The following is a 19,593-nucleotide window of genomic DNA, read 5'->3' on the forward strand; positions in this document are numbered from 1 at the left end:
CATGCATGAGGCATGACGATGGGTCGGCTGGGTTTTGCTCTGAATGGGCTGGAGAGGATGGACAGGGACAACACCGGGGGGGGATGACTGGGGATAAAAACAGCGTAGCATTTACCTTTATCCCTGGGAGTCCAGGCAGCCCTGGAAGTCCTGGCTCTCCCTACACAGGAAGAGTGTGACATGTTACAGCCGAGCCAAGCTAAGCTGAGTCAAGCCTCATTTGTAGGCTCGTTGGGGTTCTATTAGCTTTCATTCTCTATTGGTGTTTTCTCTGGCTATCAAGCTGCTGTAATTCTGAAAAGTGGGCCTGCTGTCCGTACAGTAAGTGTATGTTGACCGTCGTTTGCTCGCGGTATAAGCACAAGCAGGAGGTACTGCACATGCACTTTCAAACCAACTCATGCAGCCGTGGCTTGACAGCGTGATTAGTGCTTGTTATAACACTCACAAAGTGCAACGGAGTTTTATTTTTATGATTTTATTGCTTTGGGCAGGTGCGAAAAGTTCTGGTTCTTGGAAGGAAAAACTGTCAGATACTTTGGATTACAGTTGCGAAAGCTGCTTGAGAGAGCTGCCGTGGCTTCAAGGTCGTTAAGAGTCTGGCGGGCGCTGGAAATCGAGAGTTGGCCTATTTCTCCGTCAGCAAGGTCGGGTCATTGTCAAGTTGAGAACTCCAAACTCCCATTATATGCAAGTTTGAATAAGTCATTTGATTCAACTGTGGAAAAATCAGAGGTCAAGTCTCTTGCGAGGCGTCTGCGAGACTTTCAAAACAAAATGTCTGACTCTGGATAATTTAACGCTCTACTAAGACCATTGTATTTATGGCATATGAAAAGAAATGATTAGCGCCGCACGAGAATGATCAACTGTAACTCCCCTCGGGGGACCAGAGAGAGGGCTGTAAATTTCCATTGTGGCTAATGAAAGCATTGTAAAACTAATGAATAAAAGGTCTTTCTTGTGGACTGCTACTTCACCAACACTTGACTGCCATCCAATGGTAATATCTAATGGGGAACAACAACTCAATCTCATGGCGGCCATTTTGATGAGAACATTTGTAAGTGTGTCAGCACAAGCAGAACAGCTGCAAAACGAGAGATAAGATAAAGCAGTTAAAAAATTAGTTAGGCCACGAGTGTCATCTTTGCAGCACAGCAGAAAAAAAAAAGACATTTGCTAAAAAGCCCTTCAGTTTGTCTGGAACCAGTTTGTCCAAACAGAGAAGAGAGAGCGGGGGAATTAATGGGGCGCAGCACTTGGGATTAAAAAGTGTAATTAGATGGGGTGCTGGTGCAATCTTGGCAGCAGTCTGGTCAAGGGACAAGTAATGGCTTTTATTTTGCAGGAAAATAGCTCCTCTTCTGCTGCATGCTTGTTTATTAGTTTGTCATCAGCATCTGTTTCTTTAGCAGTATTCTTCAGATTTCCCTGGAAAGCGTGTCAAACACTAGAATAAAGGCTGGCTAGGAGAGAGAGGTCATACCAACACCTGATGGTTTAAGACTCTGTTGAGTACAGGTAATAATAAAATGCAGCAAATCCATCCAAAAGATTTAGTATATCCAGAGGTGTTAGTATACCTGGGACTTTACGCTGGTTCAAAACAAGTACCAAGCCAAGGTAAATGTAAAATGAGTCGGAGCACTGCGAGTTCAAGTTGAAGTGTCAGGTTCTGCTCAGTGAGCCCCCCCCCCATGTACAACCATCCTTGTTACACTTCAACTGAGTTTGGAATGCTCTTATCCAAACTATTTTATCTTGCACAACAGACTAGAGCTTTCTATGGATTCAATCACAGTGATGAAAAATTAAGGAATATGTTGAGAATTTTCAGTCACTGCATAGTCAACTATTTTATTCCCATAGTCACTTATCGCTAGAAAAAACACTATATATTCAACAAAATATACCTTATGGTTAGTCCATATGGTTAAAACTGTGCTGTACCATCACTGCTACATCTATTTCTATAATGTATCTGTGAAGCAAAGTGTAATTATTACCTTGTGTCCACTTCGTCCAGGCTCTCCAGGTTCACCCTGTAATACATGCAAAAAGTTTTCTTTTCAACTGCTTCATTTCTGGATTGGGTTGCACCAGCTATTTGAAAATCCATTGCTAAGTTCTTAGAGCAACTAGCGACTTTCAATTGATGATTAAGCTGACGTTAGCTTACACAAACTGACGCTATTTGCGCTAACATTATTTTTAGATGTAATATCACAAAGGTTCACATCACTGTTTAACAGCATTTTGATCAAGTATCAGATCCAATATCTTGACCATATTACTGTTTTACTCTTCACTCTAAATGGGTTCGTGTATAGATGGTAACCCACAAATTGCGAAAACTTGCAAAAAGTCTTGTGAGAATCCCTGCCCGACGGCCAATCCTAACCTTAACTATTCAAGGTCAAAGGCCAACCTTAACCATTCAAGGTCAAAGGCCAACCTTAACCATTTGAGATCAATGCCTAATGTCAACCATTCAAGGTCAATGCCTAACCTCAGCCATTTGTGGTCAATGCCTAACCTCAACCATTCGAGGTCAATGCATAACCTTAACCATTCCTGGTCAATGCCTAATGTCAACCATTCAAGGTCAATGCCTAACCTCAACCATTCGTGGTCAATGCCTAATGTCAACCGTTCATGGTCAATGCCTAACCTCAACCATTCGTGGTCAATGCCTAATGTCAACCATTCAAGGTCAATGCCTAACCTCAGCCATTCATGGTCAATGCCTAATGTCAACCATTCATGGTCAATGCCTAATGTCAACCATTCATGGTCAATGCCTAACTTCAACCACTGGAGGTCAATACCCAACCGTAATCCACTGGAGGTCAATACCTAACCTTAATCCATTGAAGGTCAATACCTAACCTTAATAATAACCCCTTTTAATTTAGTGACACTTACATTTTCCACAGTAACTTACAGTTGGTGCAACTGACACCTAATGAGGATCAAGAAACAGACATTTAGCATTAGTTTAGCTCTCACCTTGATGCCTGCTGCCGAAGAGCCTGCATCTCCCTAAGAGAAAGATAAAAAAAAAAAAAAAAATTAGAAAGGTACAAAAACCATCCAAAAGTGACAGAGGTTATTACAAGACTGGATGGGGCTTTTTTGTAGAGGAACAGACATTATCATTTTGCAATTACAGCTACAAAAAATATGAAAGAAGCCTATTTTTACCGAACAATGCAGAACATAATTTCACAACTGCTGCATTTATTGAGTTGTCTGGATAAACTGTGAAATCCAATTAGACAGAGGATTGTCTGCTATTCTAAGCAGTGTTCAGATTGAATGCACCTTCTAACAAAAGTTTGAGATGGCGTTTTTATAACTACATTGCCGGGAATCATTTCATTGTTTTTACACTGTCAGAGTGCAGCTGCGTACTGGTGATGACATGAAATCTAACACTATATGGAAGAAATCCCCGACTGCATATATATATAGCAAAGGGCTTGAAAGATATACTGTACTAACGGCAACCATTTAAACCTTCAGGTATTGAACTGGAAGGAGGTACAGCTACTTATTTCACATTTTTCCAGCGAAGTCATCCAAACAGTCAGAATCCAGGCCCTTTCCTATGCACTGCATTACTACTGCAGCGTACAGTAAAAACATACATAAAACAAGGGGCCAATAAGCGTAATTATGGGCGGTTGGTGGGAAAAGGGAGTGGGGAGCAGGAGACTGGGTCTTTAGCTCTGGTGTGGACTCTGTGGTTTCACTACACATACGCCTTGCGCTCAGAAGTTGCTGAAGGAATGCCTCTCGCCCTCAGCTTTTTATGGGAGTCATTACGATGCATAGCACACAAGGCATGTTTAATTGCGGCATTTCTTTTTTTTTTTTGCAGACAATAAACTGTTACTGTTTACAGCTGGGCTTTGTTGCATACTGAAGTGTGCCTCTATCCATATCTTAAAAGTTATCATTCCACTTTTTATAAGGGCATTTTCTTATATATATTTTATGGGGGAAGATGAATGAAAGGCTCTCACATGATTTTACATGATGAAGTCAAATGTTTTTGGTCAAATACTTGAGAAACAACATGGATGTCTTGTTGCGGTTGACCTAAAAATTATAATAAAACAGGAAACTTTATCCAGAGAGAGGCCTATTATTCTGACTTTTTTGTGTCTTGGTTGAGTAATTGTTTCAACAAAACAAACATCAAAGTCAGAGCTGGTTTACACCTGTTGTTTTTTGGCAGGGATAGATATGTAAGAATGCCTCACATCTGTATTTAATTGTTATAACTTATAGAAAAAAGAAACTACTTAAACTCATAATAAAGCTAGAGGGACTATATGTAAGCTTGATGTTTTTTCCCATAATTAATCTCAGCAGGATGAGACCATAAGGAGCTAATTTGTGGAAAATTTACAGCGCAGTTGACACATTTCTAATTAAAAAACCACCACGATCCATGTGAAAACAAGTATCAGAGGATGCTCCACACGCAATTAACACTTCTCCCCCCCCTGCTGCTGAACTGATAAACTCCATTGACGTTTTCTAACATGACAGACCTAACACCAAGCCCAAGAACCAAGTGAGAGTTTTCACTCGTTTATTCCAAATGAGATGGAAAAAGTGGTGGAGTTGGGAGGTGAGCTGAGGTGTGGCACAGAGTGCTGAAATGTCCCAATTGGGCCAATTACCATGGTGAGGCTGCAGCCTGTGATTTAACCACAGAGCAGAGCGGGACGGAGAGCTGTCACCACAGCTCTACTTCATTATAGGCACCCAGAACTGTCGCTGCTTATTGGCATTTAAAAGATAATAGCAGGAAGATCTCATAATGTATAAATCAGGCCGTTTTCCAGCTGTTCGCGGTGAGAGAGCGAATAAGATGGGGAGGATTAATCAGCGAGCAATGAAGCCGGAGCAGAGTTGTGACAAATGTCACCATTAAATGTCACCACAGCCCTGAAAACATGACTCCCACTTCATATTACGGCCATTAGCAAAGATGACCAAATTTAGCGGCCTCAGCTGAATATCGACCTCAGTCGGTGAGTTGGAATATATGTGAGGCAACACAGATTATGATTGGCTCCCAGGGCAGAAAGGCCCCTGCCAACAGTTGAAACGCAGCCAGTTCACAAGAGCTTGGACCGGATCTTGGGATTCAAAAATTATACCAACCACTGTGCCACACCGGCCGGAGCCAAGAGCTCAGCCTGGAAGTTCCCAAAACCATTTCAAGAGTTTGCTTGGGTTTGTTTTCTTTAAACCTTTAAAAGAACCTTCCCATCTCTGAGGTTTAACTTTCTCAACGAGAAGAGTCACAGTTAATTTCACACCTAGTTAAATACTTAGGCAGAAAGCATCAGAGGTAAATGGTTTAGAACTAAAGCTTTTAACTGCGGTGATGATGTGTTTTAAATGAGGCCAGAGATGGACATGCAGAGGATGTTGGAAACATTTCTCGTCGCAGTTGATGATGGCTTATGAAAGCAACACAGCAGGTACATATACAGTGAATGTATACCATAAAGAGTGGTGGAAAGTCAGTGCATTTACTCAAATAAGATACCTGCTACTTAGATTAGACTACTTAGACTAATTAGATTATTTTAACAAATATGATGCATTTTTACAGGTTAAATATCTTGTTGTTGAGCCCCTTATGGCAGTTTGATTAAACACAACTTCATTTAGGAATATGCACAGTGTGAGCACATTATAAACTGACATTAAGTGTTACACAGGGCCCCTCGACAAGACACAACCACAAAGATGAGGTAATAATGCAGGACCATAGATTATATTCTACTTTAGCGGTGCAAGTATCTCTAAAGCTCACTAATTAACACGTTGTATTTTTGTTCAACTCGTACAAAAACTGAAGTGTAAAAAATAACAATTGTTGCTGTTTTCCGGGGCGTCATGTGCCGGATTATTTCCTGGCAAGGGCCAGTTGCCAGGCAACCGGTGGATACTCCAGGAAGTCACTGGTCCCGGCCAAGAAATAGTTGGACAAATAACCACCCATAAAATAGCGAATTATCGGGTTACTTAATGAGCTTTAGAGGTGCTGGTGGGGTGGATTTTTGTTACTTTTGGACAGAGCTAACTTAGAGGTTTTCCTGTTTCCAGTCTTCATACTTATGTTACCTTCAAATGGAATCGTGTGTGCCGTGTTCACGAGAAGAGTCCATATGAACGCCCCCCCCCCTTGTGATATTCACGACCTCGTAAGCGGAAACTTTCTGAAACCTCCAAGTTCACGAGTTGCGACGTGTTTGCTGACGTCAGAAATGGCGGAGACCATGGAAGTTCATTTTGCGGTGCATAATAAGTTAATATATAGTCATTTTAGTCTTATAGAGTTTTTCTTTGTAATTTTATAACATATCTGAGGAAAGTGTTGATATTCCCAACGGCTTCATCTTTTTCCTCTCTCATTATGTCTTTGCATTTCCTGCATTATGCTCCCGCTTGCTAGCTTGCTAAATTGTTAACATACTTTAATGCATTTTTCTGACAATACAGTAGGTATGTACTTTTACCTAATAAAATCTGGAATTCAGGACTTTTACTTACAATAGAGTACTTTTACACTGTTGTATTACTTAAGTAAAGTATCTGAGTACTTCCTCGACCACAAATGTACAGAACATCCAATAAGGATTGGTGTCATACTCTAGGTGTTCTCTCATTTAAAGCATACAACTTGATCCAGGGAGTACCAGATTGTGTCTTTCAGGATGTGAGGGAAAGAGATTTAAACTTGTCTCTAGTACCAGAGCGAACATGTCCTGTCATTTATTCTCTTTCACACTCCGCAGATCACCCGCCGTCAAAACAATCTCCCTTTGTATCATGCAAGACCCGGTCTGTCTGCTCGCGCTGCCGTTTTCTCCCCCCGCCTCTTCGCTCCCTGAGGTCTCTCTGCTCACCATACCGAAGCTTTCACTGCCTCACCTCTCACCCCGTGTTACCACAATTTCCCCCGCAGTGCGTGCTGTGTATTGTTAACTTTGGCATCTTCAGCGGGGAAGACTGAAGATGCTCTCCCCTCCTCTGTCCCCTTTACTCTCTGGTTTCCTCTTCCGCCATGTGAAACAATAATACCAGGTGGAGCAATTGATCAGACGGACTACACCGATGACAGGAGGCTCAGTTTTGCGGAGTGACATGTAGTTTTCTCCTCTAGCTGATCCCGTGTGTGTGTATGAGCATGCATAAGACATTTTTTTTTTACTTGCACTGAAACATCAATCCTTGGTGTATCTGACATCTGTTAAACTCATCTGGATGTATATATCTTGATTGAAAAACAATTATTCCTACCATATGTTGTCACTATTACTACATCCTGACATTGACGATCTGAGAAGATGAGGTAATCCCATCAATACTAATGAAAAAAATCCTCACCATTTCCAGGTCTTTACACTACCTTCTGTCTCTTTTTATTGGGAAATATGTGAATATGCTCTTGGAGAATGAATGGCAGGTGACCGGCTACAGAAGCCTGAATTCCCCCGGTACTCAATTCCACTCTTTCTTTTTCACTCCTGCAGCGAAAAAATCCATTTCTTCTCGCTTTTACTGCGTTGAGGTAGAGCAGATCAAAGCGGTGCTCGAGCTGCAAAGTTTTATCGCCCTCCACTTTCCTTTTTGTTCACTCGTTTTCCACAGATGATATCCTGCATCTGTTTCCCTCAAATGGTGTCTTTTTTGGCAGCCGCGTTCGGCAGTCTTTTAAAAAAAACCCGAGTGCCCATAAAGTGAGAAGTTATCAAAGTTGTTCTCCGCTGAACAGCAATAAATTGGCAGTGACATTTTGAGTACACTGCTTCTAGTCCGATGCCGGTCTATCAGTTGTATTTTCTTTGTATATCTAACTCAGTATTTCTAGCAAAAAGCAGCATTTTCAGTGGGTTTGCTCTCAGTTCTTAGCAACTGTGCTTCATTTTTTGGCAACTTTGGGAAGCATCTTTATCTTTTCCCAGCAGTGTGAGCAATTTTTGCGTGGGCTGAATCCACATTTTCAAAAGAATTCTTCTACTCCAATCCATAATTGTTTGGTTTCTGAAATGCTTCAAAACGGGTAGAGAGGCCCAAATCTTGTCATGAGGTCACCCAGCACAAATAAATCTGTGACCTATTTTCATAAATGCTACTTTAACAAAATAATAACAGCAAAGGCAGCGTGAAAAGTCCTGGATCGGGTGCAAAATCTGCCTCTGGACATGATGTCGATGTACTCACACACAAAACAACAAAAAAACATTTCCCGAAAACAAAAGATTTTTGGACAGAAACATGAATTTATTACTTTAGCTCGGAACAATCTGTCCAACAGAGCTCCACTCACTGCCTTTTGTTGGAAATGGATCCAAACTTGACAAGCTGTCTTGATGATAAATGGTCCTAAATTAATGCGGGAGCCACCCGACCAGAAAATATAGCGTCAGCATAGCATAGCAATTAAGTCCACATTAAGCACAAAGGACGCATCAAGTGCCAGGATGAGTGCTGTTGTGCAGCCTTGACTACAGCTGATGGCACTTGACCTCAGCTACCTCTTCTGCTGCTGCTGCTGCTCTCCACAGGTCTCCTCTCAGATGGTTAACATTAACTCTTTTTTATGTTTTCCGGCCACAGCCAGACTCTGTTTCTTCCTCTGTGCAGCTTCCAAGACATAAACAGAGAGACGGAAAGGTAAAGTGGAATGTACATACCTTCTCTCCTAGATCACCTTTCGGTCCGTCTTCACCCAAATCGCCCTGTGATGAAACAACATCATATTCAGCCTACTGATCGCAAGAATGTGTCAATGCTGAAATTAATGAGACAGCTGCGAATCTAAAGAAAAAGATATCAAACATGATCGCCAGATTGTTTAAACATGCAGAACACACAGTAGGATTTTGACAGTCGTTCTTGTTCTGTGATTGACTGCCGTGTAAAGCAGCGTAATGGATGCTCGGAGAAAAAGCCAAGAACAGTGTTGCATGGACTAAGTGCCATTACTGTACATGTTAAACTCACTTTGGTCGCTAACTGAGTCATCACACATGGTTCAAATATGATTTCAGGTGACGTAATACACCCCGTGGGGCATTGTGGAGGTCCTAAACCCCTGGCATCAACTGTGAAGAACTTCACTTCTAAACTCACAACTTTTCCATCTCAGTTGTATGAAACCAATTAAACGTCAGGGTTGTTTTTAGATGGACACAATGGATGGCAATGTCGGTTTGGTCCAGACTGAAATATCTCAACAATGGATGGATCGCCATGAAACTTTGTACAGACACTCGTGGTTCCCAGACAATTGATCCTAATGACTTCTGACATTTGTGGCTGGCCATGAAATGTGATACATACATTCATGTCCACCTCATGATGAATAATAATGTTGGTGATCCTTTAACTGCTCCTCTAGCACCATCATCAGGTCAACATTTTTTATTTCAATATGTCATTTATGGCCAAATAACTGCAAAACTAATTCCACTCAGGCTAGAGGTCGATATAATAACGATAATTTGGAGCAGGAAAAAGCTGGTAGCCGAATAATCGGCCGATATCAAGCGTTAATCACATGCACACAGATATTTTCAGCAAAAGTGGCCCTCAGTTAATCAGATATATGGCCCACAGTTGTGTTGGGCTTGCACTTGCACTAGCAAAATTATAATGACCATGCTTGCTAGCTAAACAGAGACAGCATGCTTTCGGCAGAGCAGCAATCTTCAGTCTAATGCATTAATAATGCCATATAACAACCTTATCATGCTCATTATTTACAAATAACGCTGTCTTATATAAAGTTAATTTAAATATATCAGAGCCCAGTTCTGCAGCTAGTTTGTAAAACGTCCTATCGTCGACCTGTAGGCCATCAGCCTCACCTGTACTTTGGTTTTAGTGCTAATTAGCTAAAGTTACTGTGCTCACACTCTAAAGATGGTGAACGTGGTAAGTATTATACCCGCTTAACATCATCTTATGTTAGCATTTAGCTCAAAGCACTGTTGTGCCTACAGCCACAAGTTGATAGATTACGGATCATTGCACTGCCATGAATCCAGTAGATTTTATCTCCAGAACATTATAGCCTAATATGTTCCTAATTTGAAGGTGAGCAAATCCAAGGCTTTAAAATAAAAGGGTTGTGTCCTTGTAGAGGATATTATCCTCATGATGTCAGAAGTTCAAGAAAATGAGCCTACTGTAATAAGCTCTGTGCTTCTCAAACAATCACTTTTTATCTGTTAAAGGCTGGCACTGCTTTCTTGAATTTGCCTTCTGGCTCTTTAGTCACCAACCAAAGCCAAAAACAATAGTTTATGTTAACATATTTGGCTCCACTCGAAATAAAAGATCATAGTTCTTTGGAGTGAATTTCAGTGCTGTCTTTGGCAGTCTTCTGACTGTCTTTCACTTTTCATAAATCCACATGGTTTTAAATCATAGCCTAATCGATTGTGAATCATACATATAATAGCAATTCCAGGGATTTGAAAGCAAAGGTTGTGTCCTTGTGGAGAATATTAAAAAGGAACTACAAGAAAATGAGCTTACTGTGACATCAAGCGTTTATCAGTTTAGATGCATTGTCATTTTCCCATCTGTTTATCGGTTAAACGTTAAAATGACGACTAGCATCAAGGCAGAATTTTTTAAAAAAAACTTGTTTTGGCTCTTGACTTAAAAAACAGAGCCAAAAACAGCAGTTTATGTTAACAGATCTCAAAAGCTTGTAGTATTTCAAAGCTGCAATTCCCAACTTGAGGGAAGGGACTCAACGTGATTAGAAAGATTGGAAATAAGATATTAAACAAATTCCGATACAGCAATAGGTCAGTGTAATATTTTTTTACTATGAAATATTGGATAGTTTTCCCTTTTCATGCTTATAAAAACTCATCAAATAAAACAATCTTAGAAGGGAACATCACTCTTTGGTTAGACTGCTCATAGATGTGCAACCTGTAACAAGGCCAAGGAATGACGACATCACTTCGTTTTAACCTGATTGATCTGAACTCCCGCCAAGGCAATCTCCTCTAGATGCAATTTCTATAACTGTACATTGAGCCTTTATTTGCATCCATTCTCCAAAGAACACCCATGATGCTGTGAGCAGTGGTTGCCTCATTATTACAGTGATTCAGGCGTGTTAACGATAGGGAATAAGCATAGAAATAGAATAGGAGTAGAACGGACATTGAACAGTAGCCAGCTGTCCTCTAGTTAGCTAGCTATCTAATTCCAACAACAACCAAACAAGGTTGTCACTCATCCGGTGATAGCAATGTGCTTTCCTGTGACAACAGTGTGTGGATGAAGCATTTAATTGTTAAATTTTACTCATTTAACTTTACCAAAGAACGTATATTGCCAAGAAGTGAAAGGCAATTGTTTGTTCCATTGCAACATCAGCGCCCAGCAGCAAAGCTACGCCATTTTGGACTGAAAGCATCTACCAGACGCCAGTAAAACGTCTGCCTTAAAAGTGCCGTACAAAAGACAAACATTATTTCTATTCTATTGTCATATTCTAGAGCTATTCGAGAGTTGTGTTCGGATCCTCGGCAGTAAGTCGGACTCGTTTCCGGTGGGGGTTGGCCTCCGCCAGGGCTGCGCTTTGTCACCAATCCTGTTCGTGATATTCATGGACAGGATATCGAGGCGTAGTCGGGGGGAGGAGGGTTTGCAGTTCGGTGTGCTGAGGATCACATCTCTGCTTTTTGCAGATGATGTGGTCCTGTTGGCATCATCGGTCTGCGACCTCCAGCACTCACTGGATCGGTTCGCAGCCGAGTGTGACGCAGTCGGGATGAGAATCAGCACCTCTAAATCTGAGGCCATGGTTCTCAGCAGGAAACCGATGGATTGCCTACTCCGGGTAGGGAATGAGTCCTTACCCCAAGTGAAGGAGTTTAAGTATCTCGGGGTCTTGTTCGCGAGTGAGGGGACGATGGAATGTGAGATTGGTCGGAGAATCGGAGCAGCAGGGGCGGTATTGCATTCGCTTTACCGCACCGTTGTGACGAAAAGAGAGCTGAGCCGGAAGGCAAAGCTCTCAATCTACCGTTCAATCTTTGTTCCTACTCTCACCTATGGTCATGAGGGTTGGGTCATGACCGAAAGAACGAGGTCGCGGGTGCAAGCGGCCGAAATGGGTTTCCTCAGGAGGGTGGCTGGCGTCTCCCTTAGAGATAGGGTAAGAAGCTCAGTCATCCGTGAGGGACTCGGAGTAGAGTCCTTGCTCCTTTGCGTCGAAAGGAGCCAGTTGAGGTGGTTCGGGCATCTAGCACGGATGCCTCCTGGGCGCCTCCCTTGGGAGGTGTTCCAGGCACGACCAGCTGGGAGGAGACCACGGGGAAGACCCAGGACTAGGTGGAGAGATTATATCTCTACTCTGGCCTGGGAACGCCTCGGGATCCCCCAGTCAGAGCTGGTTAATGTGGCCCGGGAAAGGGAAGTTTGGGGTCCCCTGCTGGAGCTGTTGCCCCCGCGACCCGATCCCGGATAAGCGGTTGAAGATGGATGGATGGATGGATGGATGTCATATTCTACCAAATTGGCCTGTGTTGAACTATAAAATATTATAAATATAATAAGCGTTTTCAGTCCAAAATGGCAGCAGCGGCTGTTGTCAAAAAAACACTGGAGTTTCGTCTCTTTGCTTCTATACTCTTTGACTTTCCTCTGTCTCTCTCTGCTTCGTAATGTTACTACTCCACTGCTCGTTTTAGTCACCTCAGTGACTCCGTTGGTTGGTTTAGTTTAATACAGAAGTTAGCCCGCTACAATGGTCGCAATGGCAACACTACACATAAAAATGGCCAGCTACATTGATTTGAATGTCTGATCTACTCCTATTGTATTTCTATGAGAATAAGTCTCTGATTTGAAGAAAAACTCTACAGCTGAGAACAAGTGTCTGAAGGCCAGTTTTGTGGTCGATGAAGAACACTGAGTCATCACCTCCCTCCCCATCCTGTGTGACTCTTGACTCGGTCAGTGTTCACACCTCCCACCCGCTGCTGTCCAACAACAGAGAATAAAGGGCACCACTAGAATTAGGGAATGGAGAGAATAAGGCTGATTTTCCTCACTGAGGCTATTGTGTGGGTTCAGTATTTTGGGCTCCTCCAAGGCCTGCAGTAGGAGAAATTGGGTTCAATTTTGTGACTCACTGAATCACTGACTCACTGATGGCCAAATCTCAGAAGGGTGTCACCATTGAAAAAAACAAGTTAGAGTTGTGTGAAACAAAGGCAGAGCTGCTGTTTTAACACATGGTGAGATATCAAGACTGATGCTAACAATAATGTTTGGTGATCTGAATTAGCGCTTTACCTTTTCACCTCGCTCTCCCATTTCACCCTGTTGGGAAAGAAAGCAGAGTATTAAACACAGAAAAGCTCAGAGGGAGTTGGGTTCAGTTGGGGAATTACTGCAGCCACTACGGGTCAGATAGTATCTGGGGTTAAATTCATGTTAGATTACGGATATTCTCTTGTGTTATGGCTGCTTTTTCCCCAGACAGACCCTCGAGTATCAGCTTTTTGAAGTATTTTTTTAAATTTGCACTGTCATTACTGAAAGTTGACAATATTAACAAGCCAGAAACCTACATACAACAATATTTCACCATGATTTCAATTAATTAAAACCTATATTTAGGTACAACTATCACATTTAATTACACACATGGATATCTGCTATGAAGGTTCTTAGTCATATATTGGCAAATAAGGATCATATGAACATGCTATCCAACAAAGATGAATGAAAATATAAGTACATGCTTGTTTTCTAAAGAAGAATGAAAAACAATACATATAAAAAACAAAGTATAATAAAAAAAATGGTAAAAAAAAAAAAGTGCCCAAAAAGAGAATGTGTCTTTGATGGGTAAGGATGAAAAATTATAAATGACATCAAAACAACAAAAATAAAAAATATGATCGCCATGAATTTACAAGAATTAGAGCACACCTTGGCTCCGGGTACACCGTCCAATCCTGGGATGCCAACATCCCCCTATGGACAGCATAACAGACACACAGTGGCTGTATTCAGTGTGCTGTTTCAGCAGTGTGAACTCTGATTTGAGGTCAGGAGATACAAAAAGCTTCACATTTTCTTCGTTATATAGAGATAACCTCTAACCTTAAGCTTGTGTCATCACTGGACAGGTGTTATGCATTTGCAGGATAGTTGATTAAGGAGCAGTACATAGGATAAATGTTTATTTTACTACAGTGTATTGCTAGAATGGACTCCCCACATGTTACTGTACAGCTACGACTGAATAATTTCCATAAAATTAAAAAAAAAAGTTCCAAATATTGAAGCTGCAAACTAAACCTGAAAGTAGAGAAGATAAACAGGCTGATTAAAAGCTTGATTATCTCTGGTTTAGTTCTAAACATGAGCAAAAGAGGAAAGCCAAGTCCATCTGATGAAAGCCAGTTCACTGTTAGTGTGAGTCTCAATCTTTGTTCTCTGAGAAACCAACCTCCGTCCATCTGTTGCCAAAAACAATTAACCTCCTGACCTTTGCAAAGCTACCACATCATTAGCTGCTATTTCTCAACGCAGAGAGACGACTAAAGCTGGATGACACTGATTAATGTAGCCAGAATGGAAAATAAAGAAATCTATTATTTAAATTAAAGAGGACCTATTATGCATTTGTGTTTGTAAATGGTCTGCAAAGTTACAAAGTCCACGCCAAAGGGAGTTACTCTCCCCCACAGAAACACTGCTCCTGAACTGCCTGAAACACCTCACTTGAAGTCCCGCCTTTTCTTCTGTAACATGGTGATGTCACCAAGTAACACATTTGCATAATACCTGCCTGGCGGCTAGTTTGTCACGCCCTCAAACAAAGCTGGTTAGAGCGGAGCTGGAGTGCAGTCCGAAGAGTTTGGTTTAGTTGATCAATCCCAACAGAGTGGGCCAGCTGACCAATCAGAGCAGACGGGCTTTTCGGGAGGGCGGGGCAGGAGCTCAAACAGTGTGTTTCAGACAGAGGGTGAAAAAGGTGCTGCAGCACAGCCGGTATGAGAAAAGTAAAGCGTTTTTTGAACATTAAGCATGTAAACATGTTTTAGTAGAAACCCCAAACACAAGTATGCACCTGAAAATAAGCACAATAGGTCCTCTTTAAAATACATCTCAATGTCCTGCTTAATACTGGCCAAATTGAAAGGAAAACTTGGTAATTGGATGTAGTTTATTTAATTTTGGTAAAAAAACGTTGCATATTTTTCTTTGTTATTGTTTTCATATTCCCACAATGCTTTGTTTTCATGAAGCATTGTGGGAACATCCGTGTGTATGTTCTGTGTATAGGGAGTATCCCCCTCAGCTACACACTAGTGGTGAAACTCTTTATAAATACGGGAATCATGTGTCATCTATCAGCCCACATATGGGAGTCATTGACATAATGATGATGATATATTGCCATAATGATGATGGAGTCTGATTAAAAACTCCTAAACTGGGGCTGATAAGGTTTGCATTAGTAATTGTCCCTTTTTAGTGGATATCTATGTCAGATCAATATGATGTCTGCCAGTCAACCTGCCACTGCTGGCAGAGCAGCCTTTACTGCTTTAGATTTCAACTTTCTGCATGAGTGACAGTTACATACCATAACAGATTCTCTTTTATAACTGCACTGCACAGCATTGGAGTTCTATTTCATGCTGGCAAACCCCGCTCCTCACACAAGTATGGAATTAGGCCTTCAGCTTGTGCCGTCTCCAGAGTCGGTATGGCTTCCACTCTGGTTTCTATTACAGCCATGCGTGCCTCTACGCTCATATCTTTATAAATGCATGCTTGAGATTAGGAAGATGGCGCCTCTCAAATCATCTTCCCATTCATTCTCGTCACTCAGACCGTTGTTTGCTCTGGAATAAACACGCTTTTCCATTTTTTTTTTTCCCCCCATTGTGAAACACCTGCACTGTGTCTTCTTTATGCGGTTTGAGAATGAAATGCAGAAATGAGCTGAGAGTGTGAGCAGATTCACAGGCAGTGGCACTTTGTGGTTAAAACTTGAGGATGCAGCCCAGGGGGATTTCTCCCAAATAGGATAGCGGTTTGAAATTGTCAGAATGCATGGCAGAACTTTTTCAATATGAAAAGTGCAACACATGGCCAAAAGGACTAATGAAAACTCTAAGTGTGTTAAAGGCAGTCTTGTGAAGATAAAATACTTTCAGGTGTGGAGTGTAATATTTTGTGAGGGAAGCGTTATACCGAATTCAGAGGGGTTGCTCAATTTAACTAACTAACTTGAGTCTTGAAACTTTTTTAAAAATAAAAAGTGAAATGACATCATGTTTCCTTTGCAAATCCTCCTGTTTCATTAAAAAAATGATTATCTGGATTATTCACATTTTTCTGTAAAAAATTAAATTTGACATCTGATTGAGATTAAATGACTCGCTAATAAAGACTATTCTAAACTAGCCTAAACAACGAGTGAACAGCCAAAAAGAAAGGTAGCATATAGAAATGTGTATCACATCATTAACTGCATTGTTTGCACGTCTTTATATAAGCAACCTCACCTTCAGTCCATCAACACCTGGGACGCCAGGAGGCCCGAGTGAACCCTGAGAAATAAACACAAAGACCTTTAGGTGTTTCATTACATTCAACTATAACATCAAAGAAACTGAGAGCAAGGCGAGTTATGGTTATCAAAAATCAAAATACACATATGACAATTTTACTTTCCACAATGGCTAAACCATCTTCCTGAGGACCCAACGCCCGAAAGATAGAATAAGAGATAGAGTCACACACTGTTCAAAAAATAGTCATAATCAAAACTATATACCATCAAACGTCGACACACACCAGACACAAGCAGGCGTTGGATTAAAAGCAGACCTGTCTATTGTTCCTATCCCCACCAATCATCACATACACCCGGTGCGTGTGCTGACATTACAAAAACCAGGCCAGAATAAATATTGCATGTCATATTTTAAGGTCTGCAAAGTTATGGAGGACACAGGCAGAGGGCAAGACTAACTCTGTTGCGAGAGAAGAGAACGTTAATAAAAGGTTTTATATATATATATATATACTTTTACTCTTATGTACTCCTTTAACTTACTTAAAGCAGATGATTTAGACTTGAAGGTCGTACTGAGCATGTTTTAATGAACTCCCACTCTCTTGCATAGCGGTTTGCTTATGTTGGCTATTTGCGCTTCTTCCTAATAAAAATGACTTACTGTTAGCTGAGTCACATTTATAGACGTATCAGAGATGAGTGAAACAATGGCAACATAGACTCATTTCTCATATATCGAAAATATAACATTGGATGAAGGAGAATGGGTATTAAATATGTTATTATAAGTTCAATTATATGTTTCACACTCTACTTTTTATCATGTAGTGACACCAAATCAATCAGCGAGGTGATGAAACTTGAATAACTGTCGACGTGGCCCCTCTGCTAAACGCAGCGCTACGCCAGCAGTAGATCTAATTGAGTAGCCTCTGGGCCTGGCTTATGAGTCATTAACACGGCGGTGTGTCATCATTGACCCCCTCCGCACACCCCCTCCCACGCCGACGGGAGGCCTTGCCGACAGATGACAGCGCAGACAGGAAGTGTCTGATTGGGTTACACTGAACAAACACTGGCAGCTACCTGATGGCTGGATATGGCTTACATCTGTTCCCCACATCAGCGCCACCAGGGACCCGCGGCCTGCAGCGCAGCACTTAGCTCCGGGTTCTCTGTTCTCTGTCTGGTGTTGTTCAAGCCTTAACTCTCCTCTTGGCTATTTACTTGCCCCGACTGTGGCCCTGCATCACTGATCTCCAAGTAAACATGCTCAACACCCAGTTTTTTTCATAGCCAGTTGTGCGACTTGTGCACACTATCAAATCCAAAACATTATTCTACTGCTAAAGAAATTCTCTTTTGGTGTACGTTAGAATTTGAACCTTTTTTCAGTGTGAAATGTGTTTTTGATGTAGATAACTAAGTTAGAGAATCTCATTATATTTAATTCAAAAGAAATGTCAATGGAACAACTGGACTTACCTTCAGCCCTTGTGGCCCCTCAGGTCCCTATAAATGAGAAGAGAGACAAAGAGAGAGAGAGTGGAAGAGAAACAGAACAAAAAAAGAGCCCATGTCAGATGAAATAACATGATTTCCACGGCCAACACAGTCACAGCGGAGAGACTGGCAAGGCTTCTGGATGGATTCCATACAGTGAGCACACACCCTTCAGGCAGAACCGAATCACAATCAATCCCTTGTTTCGTTCTTCGACAAAGAATGAAGATCACTCTCTGTGCCTGTCTTTTCATTGAGCTTCACCATAAACATGAATCTCTAATGAGACCATGAATAAAAAACACTTTTATGGTTTTATCTTTTATGTCGATCTCTTTCTTTTATTCCTTTTAGCGACTGTAAAAACTTGTTTGGCTGTTCCACATTCTTAAAGCCAACACATAGAGAGGTTCATTACCTAAATGGGCCAATAGCTGGAAAGCCTTACAAAGCTAATAAGTTAAACAAGGCGCCGCATCTCTAACTGAGATTTATCTCGGTGATAGATGTGTCTGGGAGGACAGTTGCTATTTTCAACCTGCTGTTTACCACAGTGAAACCGGAGGCCATGTTGGACCCTCCAACTCCTCCACCAGAACCTGTCTGCAGGACTGCTTTATGACTCCAATGTTGAAAGTTAGTTTTCGTCCATGTTGGTTTCGCAAGACGGCAGTTCATCAACACCTTTACGCCTGGCTGTTATGACGCCTCGCGTTGGCCAACAGTTTTCTCGCTGTCGGCACAGGATCGACAGCCAATGGTGCTATTTGGCTCATCGCTCTCGGTTGAGTCGAGGCCAGGCGGACCTTACACCCCACGAGCTCTGTACAACAACCTCGCTTTACTCATGTTGATGCAGTATAATTGGCACAACCTAAGATTTGATCCCCCGATGAGTGTAAAAGCGCCTGTTTTCAAAAGTAGACACACTCGGGTCAAATAGTTTGACTGTCAGTGCAAATTTCTGTGACAAAAACGTGTAGGTTGGTGGTGGCCAACTTGTGCCTTGTAGCCAAAGCACCAACGGGATGCTTGGCTCAGCTAAAAGGACCATGATAATGGCCCAGTTTTCTGGGAATAAACTGGTTGTTCGATCTTTCCATATCTCGCTTGGTTTTTGTTGGTGAAACAAGGCAATCACCAAGTAACTGAAAAAAACTTTCCCCATTCTGAATTTCCATTTCAGGTTCTCACATTTGCAGAAATGGCCCACACAGTTGCAGCTCATTTATAGAGCATTCCATCTGCACTTATAACAAAAACCTCAATGAACAACTTTCATTATCCCAGCCGACCCAGAGAAAGGTTTTCCTTCCCGCTCGCCTTTAAAAGCCTTTGTTGGCGATCCACAGTAGGGTTTGGTAAACATCTTTATGACCCACTAGGTATGTGAGAGCATGTGCCACTCGCCTGAGCGCTAATTAGCTTGGCTACATCTGAGAGCACTCAGGAGCTACTGGCTGAAAAGGAGA

The 19,593-nt window shown here is 41.7% G+C and overlaps 1 protein-coding gene across 14 annotated transcripts in view; it reads right to left on the reverse strand.

Annotated features, from left to right (window-relative positions):
- Positions 1 to 19,593, reverse strand: part of LOC119481199 (collagen alpha-1(XXV) chain) — a 178,416-nt gene that overhangs the window by 25,203 nt on the left and 133,620 nt on the right. For 12 of the 14 annotated variants that reach the window (XR_005205125.1, XM_037757920.1, XM_037757923.1 and 9 more), the window contains exons 10-17: positions 18,104 to 18,130; positions 16,605 to 16,649; positions 14,011 to 14,055; positions 13,369 to 13,395; positions 8,733 to 8,777; positions 3,013 to 3,045; positions 2,010 to 2,045; positions 116 to 160 (exon numbers count right to left, since the gene is read on the reverse strand). Coding sequence is in view for 13 of the 14 variants with exons in the window: in XM_037757920.1 (XP_037613848.1) it covers positions 116 to 160; positions 2,010 to 2,045; positions 3,013 to 3,045; positions 8,733 to 8,777; positions 13,369 to 13,395; positions 14,011 to 14,055; positions 16,605 to 16,649; positions 18,104 to 18,130 (303 nt within the window). In the remaining variant the exon portion in view is untranslated. The remainder of the gene's footprint in view (positions 1 to 115; positions 161 to 2,009; positions 2,046 to 3,012; positions 3,046 to 8,732; positions 8,778 to 13,368; positions 13,396 to 14,010; positions 14,056 to 16,604; positions 16,650 to 18,103; positions 18,131 to 19,593) is intronic. The other 2 variants (XM_037757927.1, XM_037757926.1) reach the window with 2 other exon arrangements.

Source organism: Sebastes umbrosus, chromosome 22 (genome assembly GCF_015220745.1).
Source record: "Sebastes umbrosus isolate fSebUmb1 chromosome 22, fSebUmb1.pri, whole genome shotgun sequence".
NCBI classification, from domain to species: domain Eukaryota; kingdom Metazoa; phylum Chordata; class Actinopteri; order Perciformes; family Sebastidae; genus Sebastes; species Sebastes umbrosus.